Here is a 15,034-nt window from a genome sequence, read left to right as displayed (position 1 = left end):
TGAGGATAGAAGGCCAAATTTATACACATTCCTGCTGTCTCCCCACATGAAAATACATTCAAAACATGCTCCTATTTATAATGTTTATTTTCCCCAACTCACTAAGAGTAGGGGGGAAATCCACCAATACACCTATGGGTATTGTTTTGACTTTAAATATAATGGTATGAAGATATTGTCATCTGGAACCAAGTGATTTGACTGAGGCCAGGATTCACCAGTCTGACCCCAGTCATGGGGCCCAATGGGAGTGGAAGTTGTTGCCATGGAAAAAAACCACAAGCTCTCCGCCACCAAAGAAACCACAAGCCACCAGCATGGCCTCACAAGTGCGTGGCTTTGGTCAGCGAAGGGAACATGGCAAGGGCACACAAATTATGCCAATTCAACACGTTCCCACTGCAGTCTGTTGACAGGGCTCCTATGGAGCCCCTGGTGGATATTAAAGCCAACTTTTCCCAATAAAACCCTAAGGGAGATCAAGTAAGGGCATTCAAATAGAGGTTAATTGTCCTGAGCCATAGTGGATCAAGACAGTGCTAGTAGGATCCCCCTGTGTTGGCCACATTGGGTATGTCTACACTGCAATAAAACACGAGCGTCTGGCCCGTGTCAGCTGACTCTGGCTCTTTGGGGCTTGGGCTCTGGAGCTATAAAATTGCAGTGTAGATATTTGCGATCAGGCTGGAGCCTGGGCTATGGGCTCCCAGGATGGGAAGATCCCAAAGTCCAGGCTTCAGCTCAAGCCTGAATGTCGACACTATCATATAATAGCCCTGCAGTCCAAGCCCCTCGAGCACAAGTCAGCTGACACAGGCCAGCCACAGGTGTTTTATTGCAACACAGACATAGCCACTGAACCTGTCCCTCTGTTGGAAACAGTTTCATCTATGTTTATCTGTACTGATTGGCCCAGAACACACCACACTCTACAATACAATGGAAATCTGATTTGATCTGCAATTCAGCATAGATCAGGATCATATTATGTCTACATGGCCCCACCTGATCATGCCTTGCTATCCCACCTGACCCATCAGCCACCTCGCTGTACCTTCCCCTTGGATTGAATTTCCGGGCAAGAGGACTTCATGAATGAATTCTGCCCACTAATCAGGATGCCCTTTGACGTACCTGACTCCTGGGCACAACAGTTATGTGGGGTTGATTGAGTTAAGCTAGCTTGTTTCAGCTAACTCAATTGGGGTGGGGCGGGGGCAACAGCTTTTTCCTAGTCAGGTGGGAACTTGGATGCCAGTGTGAAGGGAGTCCTCAGGGACACATGGGATATGAGGAATTTATAAGTGTCACAGAAAGATTACTAGCGGGTGTCATACCAGGGAGAAGGGAATTTAATCAACAGTCTTGCTGAGTATGGCTTAGCTGCTACAACAACTGCCTGAGTTTCTTAGCTGTTATGGCAAATGTGTTTGTTTACATATGTAATTAAATATGAAAACAACACTTTATATTCAAGACTTGTTTTGATGCAAGTTTATTATTTTCAATTTTCTTTTAATTAAAAAGACACAGAACCTGTATATTATTTCAAAATGTCAATTCCTTGGGCCAGGCCAATGCCTTTCAGCATTCTCTGTACACTGCCAAAAGCCCTGCCAGCACTCAGTGAACAGTGATAGTCTAAATGACTCTGTGGACATTCATGCACAGTGTTTTTAGCATTAATGACTGGTCAATATACGCCTATTTTTTAAATCTCCCATTGGGCACTGAATGTCCTCAAGGCCAAATGCCACTCTAGTGGAGCAAGTCTAACAGTCGCACCACTAACCACCCTAAAGGCATGTTCCTGGCTCTGAACTCCACAAGTGGTCTTGAACCATTTCAGCCTCATTCATGGATCCAGTCACTCACAGCTTTGGTTCTGTAGCATGCAAAGTATGGATAGCATGATTCCACATCTGAGCAGAATACTACATATCCCAAGGATCAGCTGATTACCAAATCTAATAGTTGCATCACTTGCATGAGACAGACCCTGAGGCATGTTTTGGTTGTGCAATGCAGAGATGAGTTGATTTCCTATCTGTGAAATAATCTAAATTAATAGTTAACTCACCAGAGACTTTATTGATACTTTGTATTTTTGTATACTACCTTTCATCTGAAAGCAGGTTACAAACTAACATTCATTAATCACAAGACTCCTGTAAGGTAGGTATTACTATATTTCTAGTTTACATGTCGTAAAAAATTGAACCAAGGAAAGCTTAAGTGATTTGCCCAAGGCATGACAACAGGTCTATGACAGAATCATATTAAGGACTGAGGGAGTTCAACGCCATTCCAGATCAGACACCAGTAAGAAGTGATTGTATTAGCTAGCTTTCAACAGTTCACTAAATAGACACATTTTTCTGGGGGCTGCCCTCTCATGTACCAGAATCTCAGCTTTCGTTAAAAAAATTAAGTCTCTAGTTCTTATGCAGACATAAGCTAAAAATGTGAACAGAAGGTGATGTTATGGTGTCTATTTGAATATGCAGATAACCTGAAACAAGAGCTCAAATATATAAAACTTCCCCAGGTCATCTCAATAGATAGTTAACACTGAAGTTGAATGATGACACCTTCAGCATTAAAGATTTCACTGCTGATGTATGCACAAAAAGGACAGAGAGAAAGAAAGAGATTATGAAAATATCCGGCTCAACCCAGAATCTTGACCCAGAAATAAAGTGTCACTCTTGAATTCATTCTGTATTAACCCATCTGTTAGCATGGTTAATGCAGGCATTGTATCATCTTTGCTCAGATTGGTGAAGGATTACTCACACAAATAGTTCCATAAAGGTCAATGGGACTACTCATATAAGTAAACACTTAGTAGTCTGAATAAGTGTTGCACAGTCTGGCCCAAAGTAAACAGACTCCCTAGCTCTCAAGTTTCAGCTCTCAATACTCTCACACACACACCACTAGCTGAAGTCAATTAGAGTTGTCAGCCCTCTATCTTCAGGACACTTTTGCCAAAATGTTGCTTTTTTATTAATACACTTTGTACAATTATTTCAACCTGTAAAGATGTTGCTGTGGGTTAACTGAGTTTTTTCCCCATCAGAATGAAACCAGCAGTCCGGGGGATAATGTAGCACACATTCTGTTTATTTTCAGAAGCTGCTCTCTGACCTGAATTGGTCTCCCTTCTGCCAAATATGACATGCTGCAAACCAGTGATAGAGAGATACACAAGAGGCTTCAACTGGGGTGAAAAAAAAATCAAGTTTTCACCAACATTTATTTTAAATCATCACTCTTGCCTCCAATTTTTTTTTGTCTAAATGTAAAGTCAGAAAATAGCAATTTTGCCATCAAAAGATGTTTGTCAAGGGAAATGGCAATTTTTTCTGGATCATTTTCATACCCTTTTGCCCTTTTCAATGCAACAGGATTAGCTTTTCAGCTACTCTTGCAACAAGTGATGGGCCAAGAATGCATGAAAGCTGCCCCTCCACATATCTTTAAGCCTCTCCAGCAATTTGACTCTAAGGGCACTCACAGTTTGGCTGTGTAGATTGGTTGCATCCTGACTTCCACTAATGGCAACACATCTTTTCATGCAGAATGGCATTGTAAACACAGGGGATACCCCTGCAACCGACACATGGAAAATGAGTAGAGGTAACCAGGTTTCCTCTTCCACACCTCTTGCACATTTTTCCTGCTTTTTTTCCTGAATTTTTTTCTCCTTGCCACACTACAGGTATAGCCTAAGAGTTTGTGTGTTGCTACAAGTCAATTATGTGATGCAATTGTGAAAAAGGCTAATATCATTCTGGAGTCTATTAACAGGTGTGTCATATGTAAGACATGGGAGGCAACTGGTCCATTCTACTTGGCACTCGTGAGGCCTCAGCTGTTGTAGTGTGTCCAGTTCTGAATGCAACACTTTAGCAGAGAAGTGGACAAATTGGAAAGAGTCCAGAGAAGAGCAACACAAATTTTAAAAGGTTTAGAAAACCTGACCTATGAACACAGGTTAAAAAAAAAGGAGCATTCTTGAGAAAAGAAGACTGAGAGGAGACCTGATAGTCTTCAAATATGTTAAGGGCTGTTATAAAGAGGACAGTGATCACTTGTTCTCCATGTCCACTGAAGGTAGGACAAGTAGTAATGGGCTTAATCTGTAGCAAGGGACATTTAGGTTAGATAGCAGGAAAAGCTTTCTAACTATAAGGATAGCTAAGAACTGGTATAGACTTCCAATGGAGGTTGTGGAATCCCAGTCATTAGAGATTTTCAAGAACAGGTTGGACAAACACCTGTCAGGGATGCTCTAGTTTCACTTGGTCCTGCCTCAGTGCAGGGGAATGGACTTTTTATTTCTCATGGTCCCTTTCAGCCATACACTTCTATGATTCCACAAATTCAGTGTATGCCACCAATCAGACAGCTCAGTATGTGCGGACCACTGCAAAATGTTTGTTCAGTAAAGATGCCTACAGAAAACACCAATTCAGAGCTGTAGGATGCACTAGTTAGTACACAAATAATTGCTAAACAGTCCATCCTGGCTCTGTAAACCCAAAACTGAAAGCAAACGTGGCTCAGGAGATACTAATTCTTATAACAAGACCTAGGACGGAGGGACAATCTCTCTGTTGAGAACCATTCTGTGTGAACAGAAGGAAACAACTCGGTGCAGGACAGAGAGCACTCTTATTATGTGCATATAAGAGCCAATGCCTTTAAAGAAATGCGCTGCTATATTCTGCACTAGGTGAAGTAGCATTAAGCATAGCCCCAAGCCCAGCATATTTCATTGATCTAGTTTTGAGATCACAAAAGAGTTGGATCACTGTGGAAAAATATCCATTGGGAGAATAGGTCACTATCTCCAAGCCAACTGTAGATGGAAAAAGATACCAGGTGCCACAGTTCTCACCTGACAATCCAGAGGTAGTTCTGTTTATGACCCCAAGACTGACAATTGACCTGGCAAAGGTCAGACATATCACAGCCCCTGTCAAAATGAGCATCTTCCCAGTCTTATACGGACTGAGATCTAACCGGAGCTTTCAGAACTATTCCCTACTTCAGTCAGTTCCTTGGAAAGCACAGAGATGACTGTAAAATGAGATCTAAGTGTTATGCACACATTGGTGACACTAGTGACCTAAACATGTCAGCCACCCATACATTTGGGGCAGCTGGGAGGACAAGATGAAGCTCTGCATGCAACAGTCCTTGGGAAGTAGAGTAAATATTCATTACCACCCTTTGGGATCTCTCCAAGAGAAAGGAACATACCATGATGGGTCATCCTGTAGGTGATTCAACACAGCCTCAATGCAATGGCATCAATAGATACCAAAAGATCAAACAAAACCAGCAGAGACATTTTGCCTTCCTCCATCATCACAAGGAGATTGTGGCATGGCATTAAAATTGTCTCCTCACTATACCCATGCCTGAACCAGGCTAGCAAGGATGAAGGATGTTCATGAGGTCAAGATGTGTCTGGTGTTGCTGAAACAGCGTCTTCTCAACAACCTACCCCAACTGTTGAAGTTGACACCAAGTGTTAGTTTCTTGAGCTGAGGTGTATTTAAGTGTGGCTTCCATCATTCCTTAAAAAGAAGTGTTAACACTTCCTGTGTGAATAACGGGCATGAGACTGCCCCATAGATCTTTACCAGTCATGAGAGGCAAGGATCCAAAACTCAAAAACTCAAGCAAAGCTCCATAAATACATCCGAGATCATACTAAAAATGGAGCCAAAGTTCAAGCAGAGAAAATGGTGCATTTATAATCTTCTGCACTGATACTCCTGCATGATGCCAGGCAGACCAGCCCTTATCCTGGTTCATCTGTTCATCAAAGTAGACAGAAAACTCCTTGTGGGGAAAAAATGGAGCTCTATAAAATAGTTAAACTGACTGCAACTGTCCACTATGCTTACACAAATCTAACACAAAAACTGACAGGAAATACTCTACTTTAGTCTATGACAAGCAACAAAAACAAAAAAGCTTTCTACGTGAAACATTGTTTCAACAATAAATCTGGCTTAATATTGCCATCAATAATAATAATGCTGAAGAAAATTCAGAAACATCTTCAAGGGCTCTTACATCCATTAACCTAGGTTTTCAGAACAGTTATCCCATGCTTTATTGCAAGAATGATCAGATGCCACTCACACAGCTCTGCAGGGAGATCCCCTGCTCACCTTCTTCTTTTATACAGAGACAACATGCAAGGAAAATACATGTAATGCTCCACCATTATTTAAATGGCAGGCATCTAAATCTTGTTCATTTTATACAAGCTATTAACAGTGCAGCTCTTGTGCTTCTGGCATAATTGCCAATATAACCCTCAGCTAGCTAACGGGTGGGTGTCCCTGGTTAACAAGTAGGGCACAATGGCTTCCAGATTGCTACATGTCATGAAACATTTACACTAAGCTTCACATACAAGAGATGTAGAACAGGTGTGACACACCAGATTACTAATAAGAGACTGACATGGATCAAGGTTACAAAAGCATGGATCATGATAGGTGGCAGTACACACAGATTCTTGTGACTGCTGTAAAGTAGCAAAGTCTAGAAATAATTCTCAATCCTTCTCCCCCCCCCCCATTCCCCCCCGCCTCTCTCTCACTCATACACACACACTTCTGTCTTATTTCAAAGAGTTCTCGAACAACAGTGTGGAAGAGCCACATCTGAACATTTGCTTAAAGCCTTCCTAATCATCTTTTTAAAAAACGTGTCAGTGTGTATGAACTTTCCTATACCCCAGGGCACATTACTGTGGAGGAAGAATAGGAAAGTATACTGCACACTTAATTGTTTCTGTAGGCTGAACTCACAGCAGACACCAGAGGCTCTTTGGATCCCTCCATTTCCCCCACCCCCCGCCATAAACTCCCTGTGTGCAACCCCCTTTAATGCCCCCTTTGACATTCTATAGCTTGGGGGAGTGTCTTGGAACCCCATATTCCTCATTTTTATATAATCCTGATCTTACATATAAAGCATGCCCTGTAAGGTATCAGGGGAAAGGCTATGATATGCTGAAAATCATTTTTCTATCCATATATGTATATCATTAATGCATATGAAGTTATCAGAATTGTGTTGTATGGTGGTCACTAAAACATATTGCAAGTTGGGGGATCAGCCAGATATTAGCTCCCCAGAGGCAACAGCAAGGAAAATAACCAACACCTGGGCGGGATATCAATCAACCCATCAACAACCATTGTCCAGCAAGGTAGCTACCATGCAATGACTCATCTGCATGAGGTCACACCAGGGGAATTGTTCAACCTTGCTGACATGCCTGGACTTGTGTTTTCCAAGCACATGGACTGAGGGTATAAAACAGGCAGTAGCCATATGTTTGACCCTTTCTCATGCCCCCACCTATGCTGCAAGAAACTAAGGCACCGAGAAGAAGACAAGACTCCAGCAGAGGTGAAATCTGTATACTAAGGACTGCAATATCCAGTGGGGTGAGAAAAACTGCTTAATCTAGTTGTTGCCCAGTCCAATAGTGTTGAGAGTTTAGATTACTTGCTTATATTTTATTTCATTTCTTTTGGTAACTAACTCTGACCTTCCGCCTATCGCTTAATATCATTTAAAACAGTGGTGGGCAACCTGCAGCCCGTCAGGGTAATCCACTGGCAGGCTGCGAGACGGTTTGTTTACATTGACCATGTGAAGGCACGGCCACCCACAGCTCCCAGTGGCCATGGTTCGCCATTCCCGGCTAATGGGAGCTGCAGGAAACAGTGTGGGCCACAGGGATATGCTGTCCGCCGCTTCCCGCAGCTCCCATTGGCCAGGAACAGCAAACCACAGCCACTGGGAGCTGCAGGCAGCTGTGCCTGTGAACGGTCAATGTAAACAAACTGTCTTGCAGCTCACCAGTGGATTACCCTGACGGGACGTGTGCGGCCCACAGGCCACAGGTTGCCCACCACTGACTTAAAAATCTACCTTTTATAGTCAGTAAATTTGTTTTACTGTTTATCTTTACCAGTGAGTTTGTATGACATGTGTGGCAATCTGCTCAGGTTTGACAAAGGCTAGTGTATGTCCACTTAATGAACCGATTAATAAATCTGCATTGCTCGTCTTGGACAGTGCAAGACGGTATATTCCTGAGGTACCGTGGTGGGAGCTGGGGGGATTTGACTCTGGTGCCTTTCTCTGTGTGATTCATGAGTGGCTGTGGGAGCATTCATGCTATCTAGCTGGGTGTGGGGCTCCAAATGCTGTTGTGCCGAGTGATAACAGTGCCTGAAGGGGTTTGCTGCTGGTCATTAGCAAAGCGCTGTGAGAGACAGCCAAGGCTGGAGAGAGTTCAGGGGGCACAGCAGTCCCACAGTCCCAGGCTGCACCCCGGGGGGATCCTGTCACACCGCCTATTGCCCCTCTCCCAACCCATCACAGGGTCCCACATTCTCCCCCCATTCCAGGGGCTGTGTGCACCCCCATTTCCCACATTCCCCTCCTATCTCCACTTCCCCTCATACCAAGATCCCCCACTCTCCCACCTGCCAGAAACTTTCATAGATTCATAGATATTAAGATCAGAAGGGACCATTATGATCATCTAGTCTGACCTCCTGCACAACGCAGGCCACAGAATCTCACCCACCCACTCCTGCGATAAACCTCTCACCTATGTCTGAACTATTGAAGAAGTCATTAAACCCTAGTTTAAAGACTTCAAGGAGCAGAGAATCCTCCCTCAAGTGACCCGTGCCCCATGCTACAGAGGAAGACGAAAAACCTCCAGGGCCTCTTCCAATCTGCCCTGGAGGAAAATTCCTTCCTGACCCCAAATATGGCGATCAGCTGAACCCTGAGCATATGGGCAAGATTCACCAGCCAGATACCCAGGAAAGCATTCTCTGTAGTAACTCAGATCCCACCTCATCTAACATCCCATCACAGGCCATTGGGCCTATTTACCATGAATATTTAAAAATCAATTAATTGCCAAAATCATATTATCCCATCATACCATCTCCTCCATAAACTTATCGAGTTTAATCTTAAAGTCAGATAGGTCTTTGGCCCCCACTGCTTCCCTTGGAAGGCTATTCCAGAACTTTCACTCCTCTGATGGTTAGAAACCTTCGTCTAATTTCAAGTCTAAACTTCCTGATGGCCAGTTTATATCCATTTGTTCTTGTGTCCACATTGGTACTGAGCTTAAATAATTCCTCTCCCTCTCCGATATTTATCCCTCTGAGATATTTATAGAGAGCAATCAGATCTCCCCTCAACCTTCTTTTGGTAAGGCTAAATAAGCCACGCTCCTCGAGTCTCCTTTCATAAGACAGGTTTTCCATTCCTCGGATCATCCTAGTAGCCCTTCTCTGTACCTGTTCCAGTTTGAATTCATCCTTCTTAAACATGGGAGACCTGAACTGCACACAGTATTCCAGGTGAGGTCTCACCAGTGCCTTGTATAACGGTACTAAAACCTCCTCATCTCTACTGGAAATACCTCACCTAATGCATCCCAAGACCGCATTAGCTTTTTTCATGGCCATATCATATTGGCAGCTCATACTCGTCCTGTGATCAACCAATAATCCAAGGCCCTTCTCCTCCTCTGTTACTTCCAAGTGATGCGTCCCCAGCTTATAACTAAAATTCTTGTTATTAATCCCTAAATGCATGACCTTACACTTCTCACTATTAAATTTCATCCTATTACTATTACTCCAGTTTACAAGGTCATCCAGATCTTCCTGTATGATATCCCGGTCTCTCTCTAAATTGGCAATACCTCCCAGCTTTGTATCATCTGCAAACTTTATTAGCACACTTTGTGCCGAGATCGGTAGTAAAAAGATTAAATAAAATTGGTCCCAAAACCGATCCCTGAGGAACTCCACTGGTAACCTCCCTCCAGCCTGACAGTTCACCTTTCAGTAGGACTTGCTGTAGTCTCCCTGTTAACCAACTCCTTATCCACCTTTCAATTTTCATATTGATCCCCATCTTTTCCAATTTAACTAATAATTCCCCATGTGGCACACTATCAAACGCCTTACTGAAATCTAGGTAAATTAGATCCACTGCGTTTCCTTTGTCTAAAAAATCTGTTACATTCTCAAAGAAGGAGATCAGGTTGGTTTGGCACAATCTACCTTTGTAAAACCATGTTGTATTTTGTCCCATTTACCATTGACTTCAATGTCCTTAACTATTTTTTCCTTCAAATTTTTTTCCAAGGCCTTCCATACTACAGATGTCAAACTAACAGGCCTGTAGTTACCCGGATCACTTTTTTTTCCTTTCTTAAAGATAGGAACTATGTTAGCAATGCTCCAATTATACGGTACAATCCCTGAGTTTACAGATTCATTAAAAATTCTTGCTAATGGGTTTGCAATTTCATGTGCCAATTCCTTTAATATTCTTTGATGAAGATTATCTGGGCCCCCTGATTTAGTACCATTAAGCTGTTCAAGTTTCACTTCTACCTCAGATATGGTAATATCTACCTCCATATCCTCATTCCCATTTGTCATGCTACTATTATCCCCAAGATCCTCATTAGCCTTATTAAAGACTGAGGCAAAGTATTTGTTTAGATATTGGGCCATGCCTAGATTATCTTTAACCTCCACTCCATCCTCAGTGTTTAGCGGTCCCACCTTCTTCTTTCTTTGTTTTCTTCTTATTTATATGGCTATAGAACCTTTTACTATTGGTTTTAATTCCGTTTGCAAGGTCCAACTCTACTTGACGTATCCTGTCTTACTTTATCCCTATATGTTCTAACCTCAATAAGGTAGCTTTCCTTGCTGATCCCTCCCATCTTCTACTCCCTGTATGTTTTCTGCTTTTTTCTTAATCACCCCTCTGAGTGCTTGTTCATCCAGCTTGGTCTACAACTCCTTCCTATGAATTTTTTCCCCTTTCTTTGGATGCAGGCTTCCGATAGCTTCTGCAGCTTTGATTTAAAGTAATCCCAGGCCTCCTCTGCCTTCAGATCCATAAGTTCTTCAGTCCAATCCACTTACCTAACTCATTTCCTTAATTTTTGAAAGTCAGCCCTTTTGAAATCAAAAACCCTAGTCAGATTTATTTTTGTTTGTCCTTCCATTCAGTTTGAACTGAATTAGCTCATGATCACTTGAACCAAGATTGTCCCCTACAACCACTTCTTCTGTGAGGTCCTCACTACTCACCAAAACCAAATTTAAAATGGCATCCCCTCTAGTCGATTCAGCAACTACTTGATGAAGGAATCCATCAGCTATTGCATCTAGGAAAATCTGAGCCCTATTATTATTGCTAGCACTGGTCCTCCAGTCTATATCTGGGAAGTTAAAGTCTCCCATGATCACACAGTTTCCATTAGTATTTACTTTAATAAAGACATTAAAAAGGGCTCTATCCATATCCAAATTAGATCCCGGCGGTCTATAGCAAACCCCAAGCACTATCACAGGGGAGGCTCTAGTAGTTTTCTTCCCCGATGTGATTTTTGCCCAGACGGACTCAGTCTTATCCCTTCCATCGCTTCTTATTTCTTTACATTCTACTCATCTTTGATATGCAATGCTACTCCACCACCTTTACCTTTATTTCTGTCTTTGTGTGCCCCCCATTCCTCCCATCCCAGGGAATCTATGTGCCCGCCCATTCCCTCTTCCTTCCCATGCCAGGGGTCACCCATTCACCCCTCCAACTCCACGACTTTGTGAACCCTTCTATTTCTCCCCATTCTCCCCTCTATACCAGGGACTCAGGGTGCACCCCCATCATCCCCACACCACCATTCTTGTTCTCTTATTTCTTTGCTCTTTTTTTTCTATTTCAGGATGTCAGCAGTTTTAAACAGTATTGGCAGAATTGCCACAGGGGACATGGAAGGTGGTCTTATACTGGAATCTCTTAATGACTTCTATCATCCTGTCGTTTCGTCTATAGACAATTACAGAGGTGACTGAAGATGCTTGGTCTGCTAACCAAATGTCAGGTATCCCAGGTGTTTCCCCTTTTTTCCACCAACATCAATCCAATTCTGCTCACTGATGCCTAGCACATTCCCTGAAAATTGGGGATTGATCAGATGGAACATTCAAAAATTTTGCATTAGAGACAAACATCCAAACAGAGAAACACTGTTGAGTGGAATGCAAGGCCCGACAAGGTCAGCCAACTTAAGGGGCCCAGTCAACCTGAAATGTAGTCATTTTCAAAAAGTAAGATGTGTTCGGGGCCTAGCATCAGTGGCCCAAATCCTCATGTGGTGCTGCTAGGAGCTACCACAGAACAAGTAAAAAATATTAATAAGTTGCAGGCACTACACTGGAACCTGAGTGGTTTATCAATCACTTTTTCCTATGTTTTGCAAATGTCCCTTGTTACAGTCTGAAAGACCCACACATACTGGAGAGACTGACTGCATAATATACAGAGAAAACAGTGAAACAAAATGCTGTTGTCTTGTGAGGGGAAGAGTTTGGAGAAAAAAGTAAAAGTAAAAATGAGAAGTGGTGGCAGATATTTATTCTCTAATTCCTTTCAGTTATTGTGATCTTAAGTGTCACTTGCAACAACAGTGCATAAAACACTGTCAGGAGGACTCCAAACGCAGAGGAACTGCCAAGGTTCCACTGCACAAGGAGATAGGCTGCAGAGAAGCCTTGCACTAGCTCCAGTGTAACATGAGGGGGGTTTACTGAAGAGTGCAGGGGAAGAGACAACTGCTTTAACAAAAAAAACCCTGCAGAGGAGCAACCTAGGGGCCACAGTCATTCAGGTAGACTGAAGGCTGCAATATCAGCCCAAGCAGTGACCCCTGTGATGAACTTCAGGGGACAGCAAGTGAAGGGAGACATGACCCGATAATAGCACAGTCATAGCCAAAGAAGCAAAAACATGAGAAGCTGACACCTTTTTTTGGAATAAGCAGATACTTTCTTAAAACTGCTGATGTTTTTCATGGGTCATCATTCCTAGCAGCTTCCTGTTCTGCAACTGTGTCTGTAGAAACACAGGCACAGAGTAAGTAGCAATAATGTTGTTGCCAGATATAATTCTTCATAGTGCAAGTTGCTTTATGGCTCTGTACTGAATCAGCAGGGCTTTGGGTTTCTCTCTCTCTTTTTTTTTTTTTTTTTTTTTTTTTTTTTAAGTCTTTCACCAAACTGCAACCTTTTGAAGACACGACAACCCCCAGTTTCTTTACATTGAGAACTCACTTCCAACTCAGCCACTGACTTATTCTAGGTGCTGCTAGCAGCATACAACTCACTCATTCATCTCTTTTGGGGTCAAATGTGGGAGAAGAGGCAAAAGTGCCATGTGAACTAATATGAGTGAACAATGACAAAGTAAATATGTTTAAACAGCAATTCCTTGGCATTAGCAAAACTAGAGAGACAATACCAATGTCATGTACTGCTAATACATGACAAGCTTAGAATGCTCCCACATTCTGAGAAGAAACAACTGAATAGGTGAGAAATGAAGATTGGTGAATCAATAACAGTAATACTCACGCATATCACCGAAAGCCCCTTTTGTAACATTTGTGGCTTTCAATACTGTTACAATTAATTTGTGTGAATACTGGTGTTCCACCTGGAAATCAAATGGCATGTGGTTAAAAACAGGAAATAAAACTCCAAAAACAGAAATAAATTGTCAAAATAGCTTTCATTTGTCCAAGGAGCAGCAAAAAGGAAAATCCCCATTCAAAATGTAAGAGAAATGCACCCTTTAATGTCTTGTAGCTTTACTGAAAGTTCAGACAATGCATTACACATAGCCTGATGGTCCCTCAGCCACTCCTACACAACATGTTTTCCCTCACATGCTTTTTTTAAATTTTAGTTTCAGTATATAACACTCCTCCTCTCCAAGCTTGGTACCTGCTATGAGGCATTTAAATTAGTCAGTGACAGCTTACCAAGAAGTGAAAAGCTACTATGCAAGATGTTTTATTTCAGTTTGTGTTTGTAACTCCCTTTCAACAATAAAAATGATACAATTATACCTAAATAATGTTGCTGAATATATACATGTATATTGTGCATATACTGTATGCATATAGTTATGCATACAGAGTGTATATGTCCAGCATGTATCAAAATTCAGAGTGTAAAGAGACCCTAGTAGAGTAACAGTGAAGAGTGAACATAAAAGTTCACCAAATCAGTTATGCTCCCAGAAGTTAGAATCTCATGCAATCTCAGGGACTTCCTGTTTTTTTTTTAGACCCTGAACATTTCAACAGAAACCTCTCTCATGGTATGTCAGCACTCCCAATGCCATAGTGTCTGAATGGAACCAGGAAGTCTAGAGACATGAAAATAGGAGGAAAAAAGCGACAGGCTTAACTGAATTTTGCTGAACCTCAAAATCTGGTTCAGGTCTGTTCTTATTTCATCCATCTAGCCCTCCAATTTGCCCATCCCTGTTATATTGTGGCACTGAAAGCCTGTTCCATATTTTAGGAGCATCATCATTGTGTATGACAATGTAGAGAACAGAATGCATGGCTCCCAACCTAAATAATTTATAACCGATACACATATGGGCAACAAAGCACAAGTCTGGGAGTTGGAGACTAAATTCCGTTCCTGGCTCTGTCACAGACTCCGGTGTGCCCTCATATAAAATCACTTACATATGCCTGTGACTTAGCTTTCCATCTGTAAAACAGGAATAATGATACATAGCCCCTTTGTGAGGTGCATTGAGAGCTACTGATGAAACAATGTATACTGCATTATTATTTTACATTTATATGATAGTAGTGTTTAAAGACCACAATAAGGTTGGGCCTCATTATGCTAGCCACTATACAAACTTATGATAAATGACAGTCCCTGTAAGCACTATCATTAATTCTCTGCATTGGTTTCTTAAGACAGTGACTTTCAGATGGCAAATCTGACTAGCGAACAACTAGGTAACTGTGAGTCAGGGAGAATAGACAAAAACTCAGTAGCCTCAGTAGGCAACACATGCTCCTCCTAGCAGTCAGCAGTATGAAGCCAGACCACAATGACAA

General features: G+C 42.2%; 1 protein-coding gene across 3 annotated transcripts in view; it reads right to left on the bottom strand.

Moving 5' to 3' along the window:
* PLA2G4A (phospholipase A2 group IVA) overlaps nucleotides 1–15,034 on the bottom strand; it is a 129,833-nt gene that overhangs the window by 76,839 nt on the left and 37,960 nt on the right. For all 3 annotated transcript variants that reach the window (XM_038414861.2, XM_043490706.1, XM_043490705.1), the window contains exon 3: nucleotides 13,518–13,599. In XM_038414861.2, coding sequence (XP_038270789.1) covers nucleotides 13,518–13,599 — 82 coding nt within the window. The remainder of the gene's footprint in view (nucleotides 1–13,517; nucleotides 13,600–15,034) is intronic.

Source organism: Dermochelys coriacea, chromosome 8 (genome assembly GCF_009764565.3).
Source record: "Dermochelys coriacea isolate rDerCor1 chromosome 8, rDerCor1.pri.v4, whole genome shotgun sequence".
Taxonomy (NCBI): domain Eukaryota; kingdom Metazoa; phylum Chordata; order Testudines; family Dermochelyidae; genus Dermochelys; species Dermochelys coriacea.
This window is presented reverse-complemented; position numbering and strand designations above follow the sequence as displayed.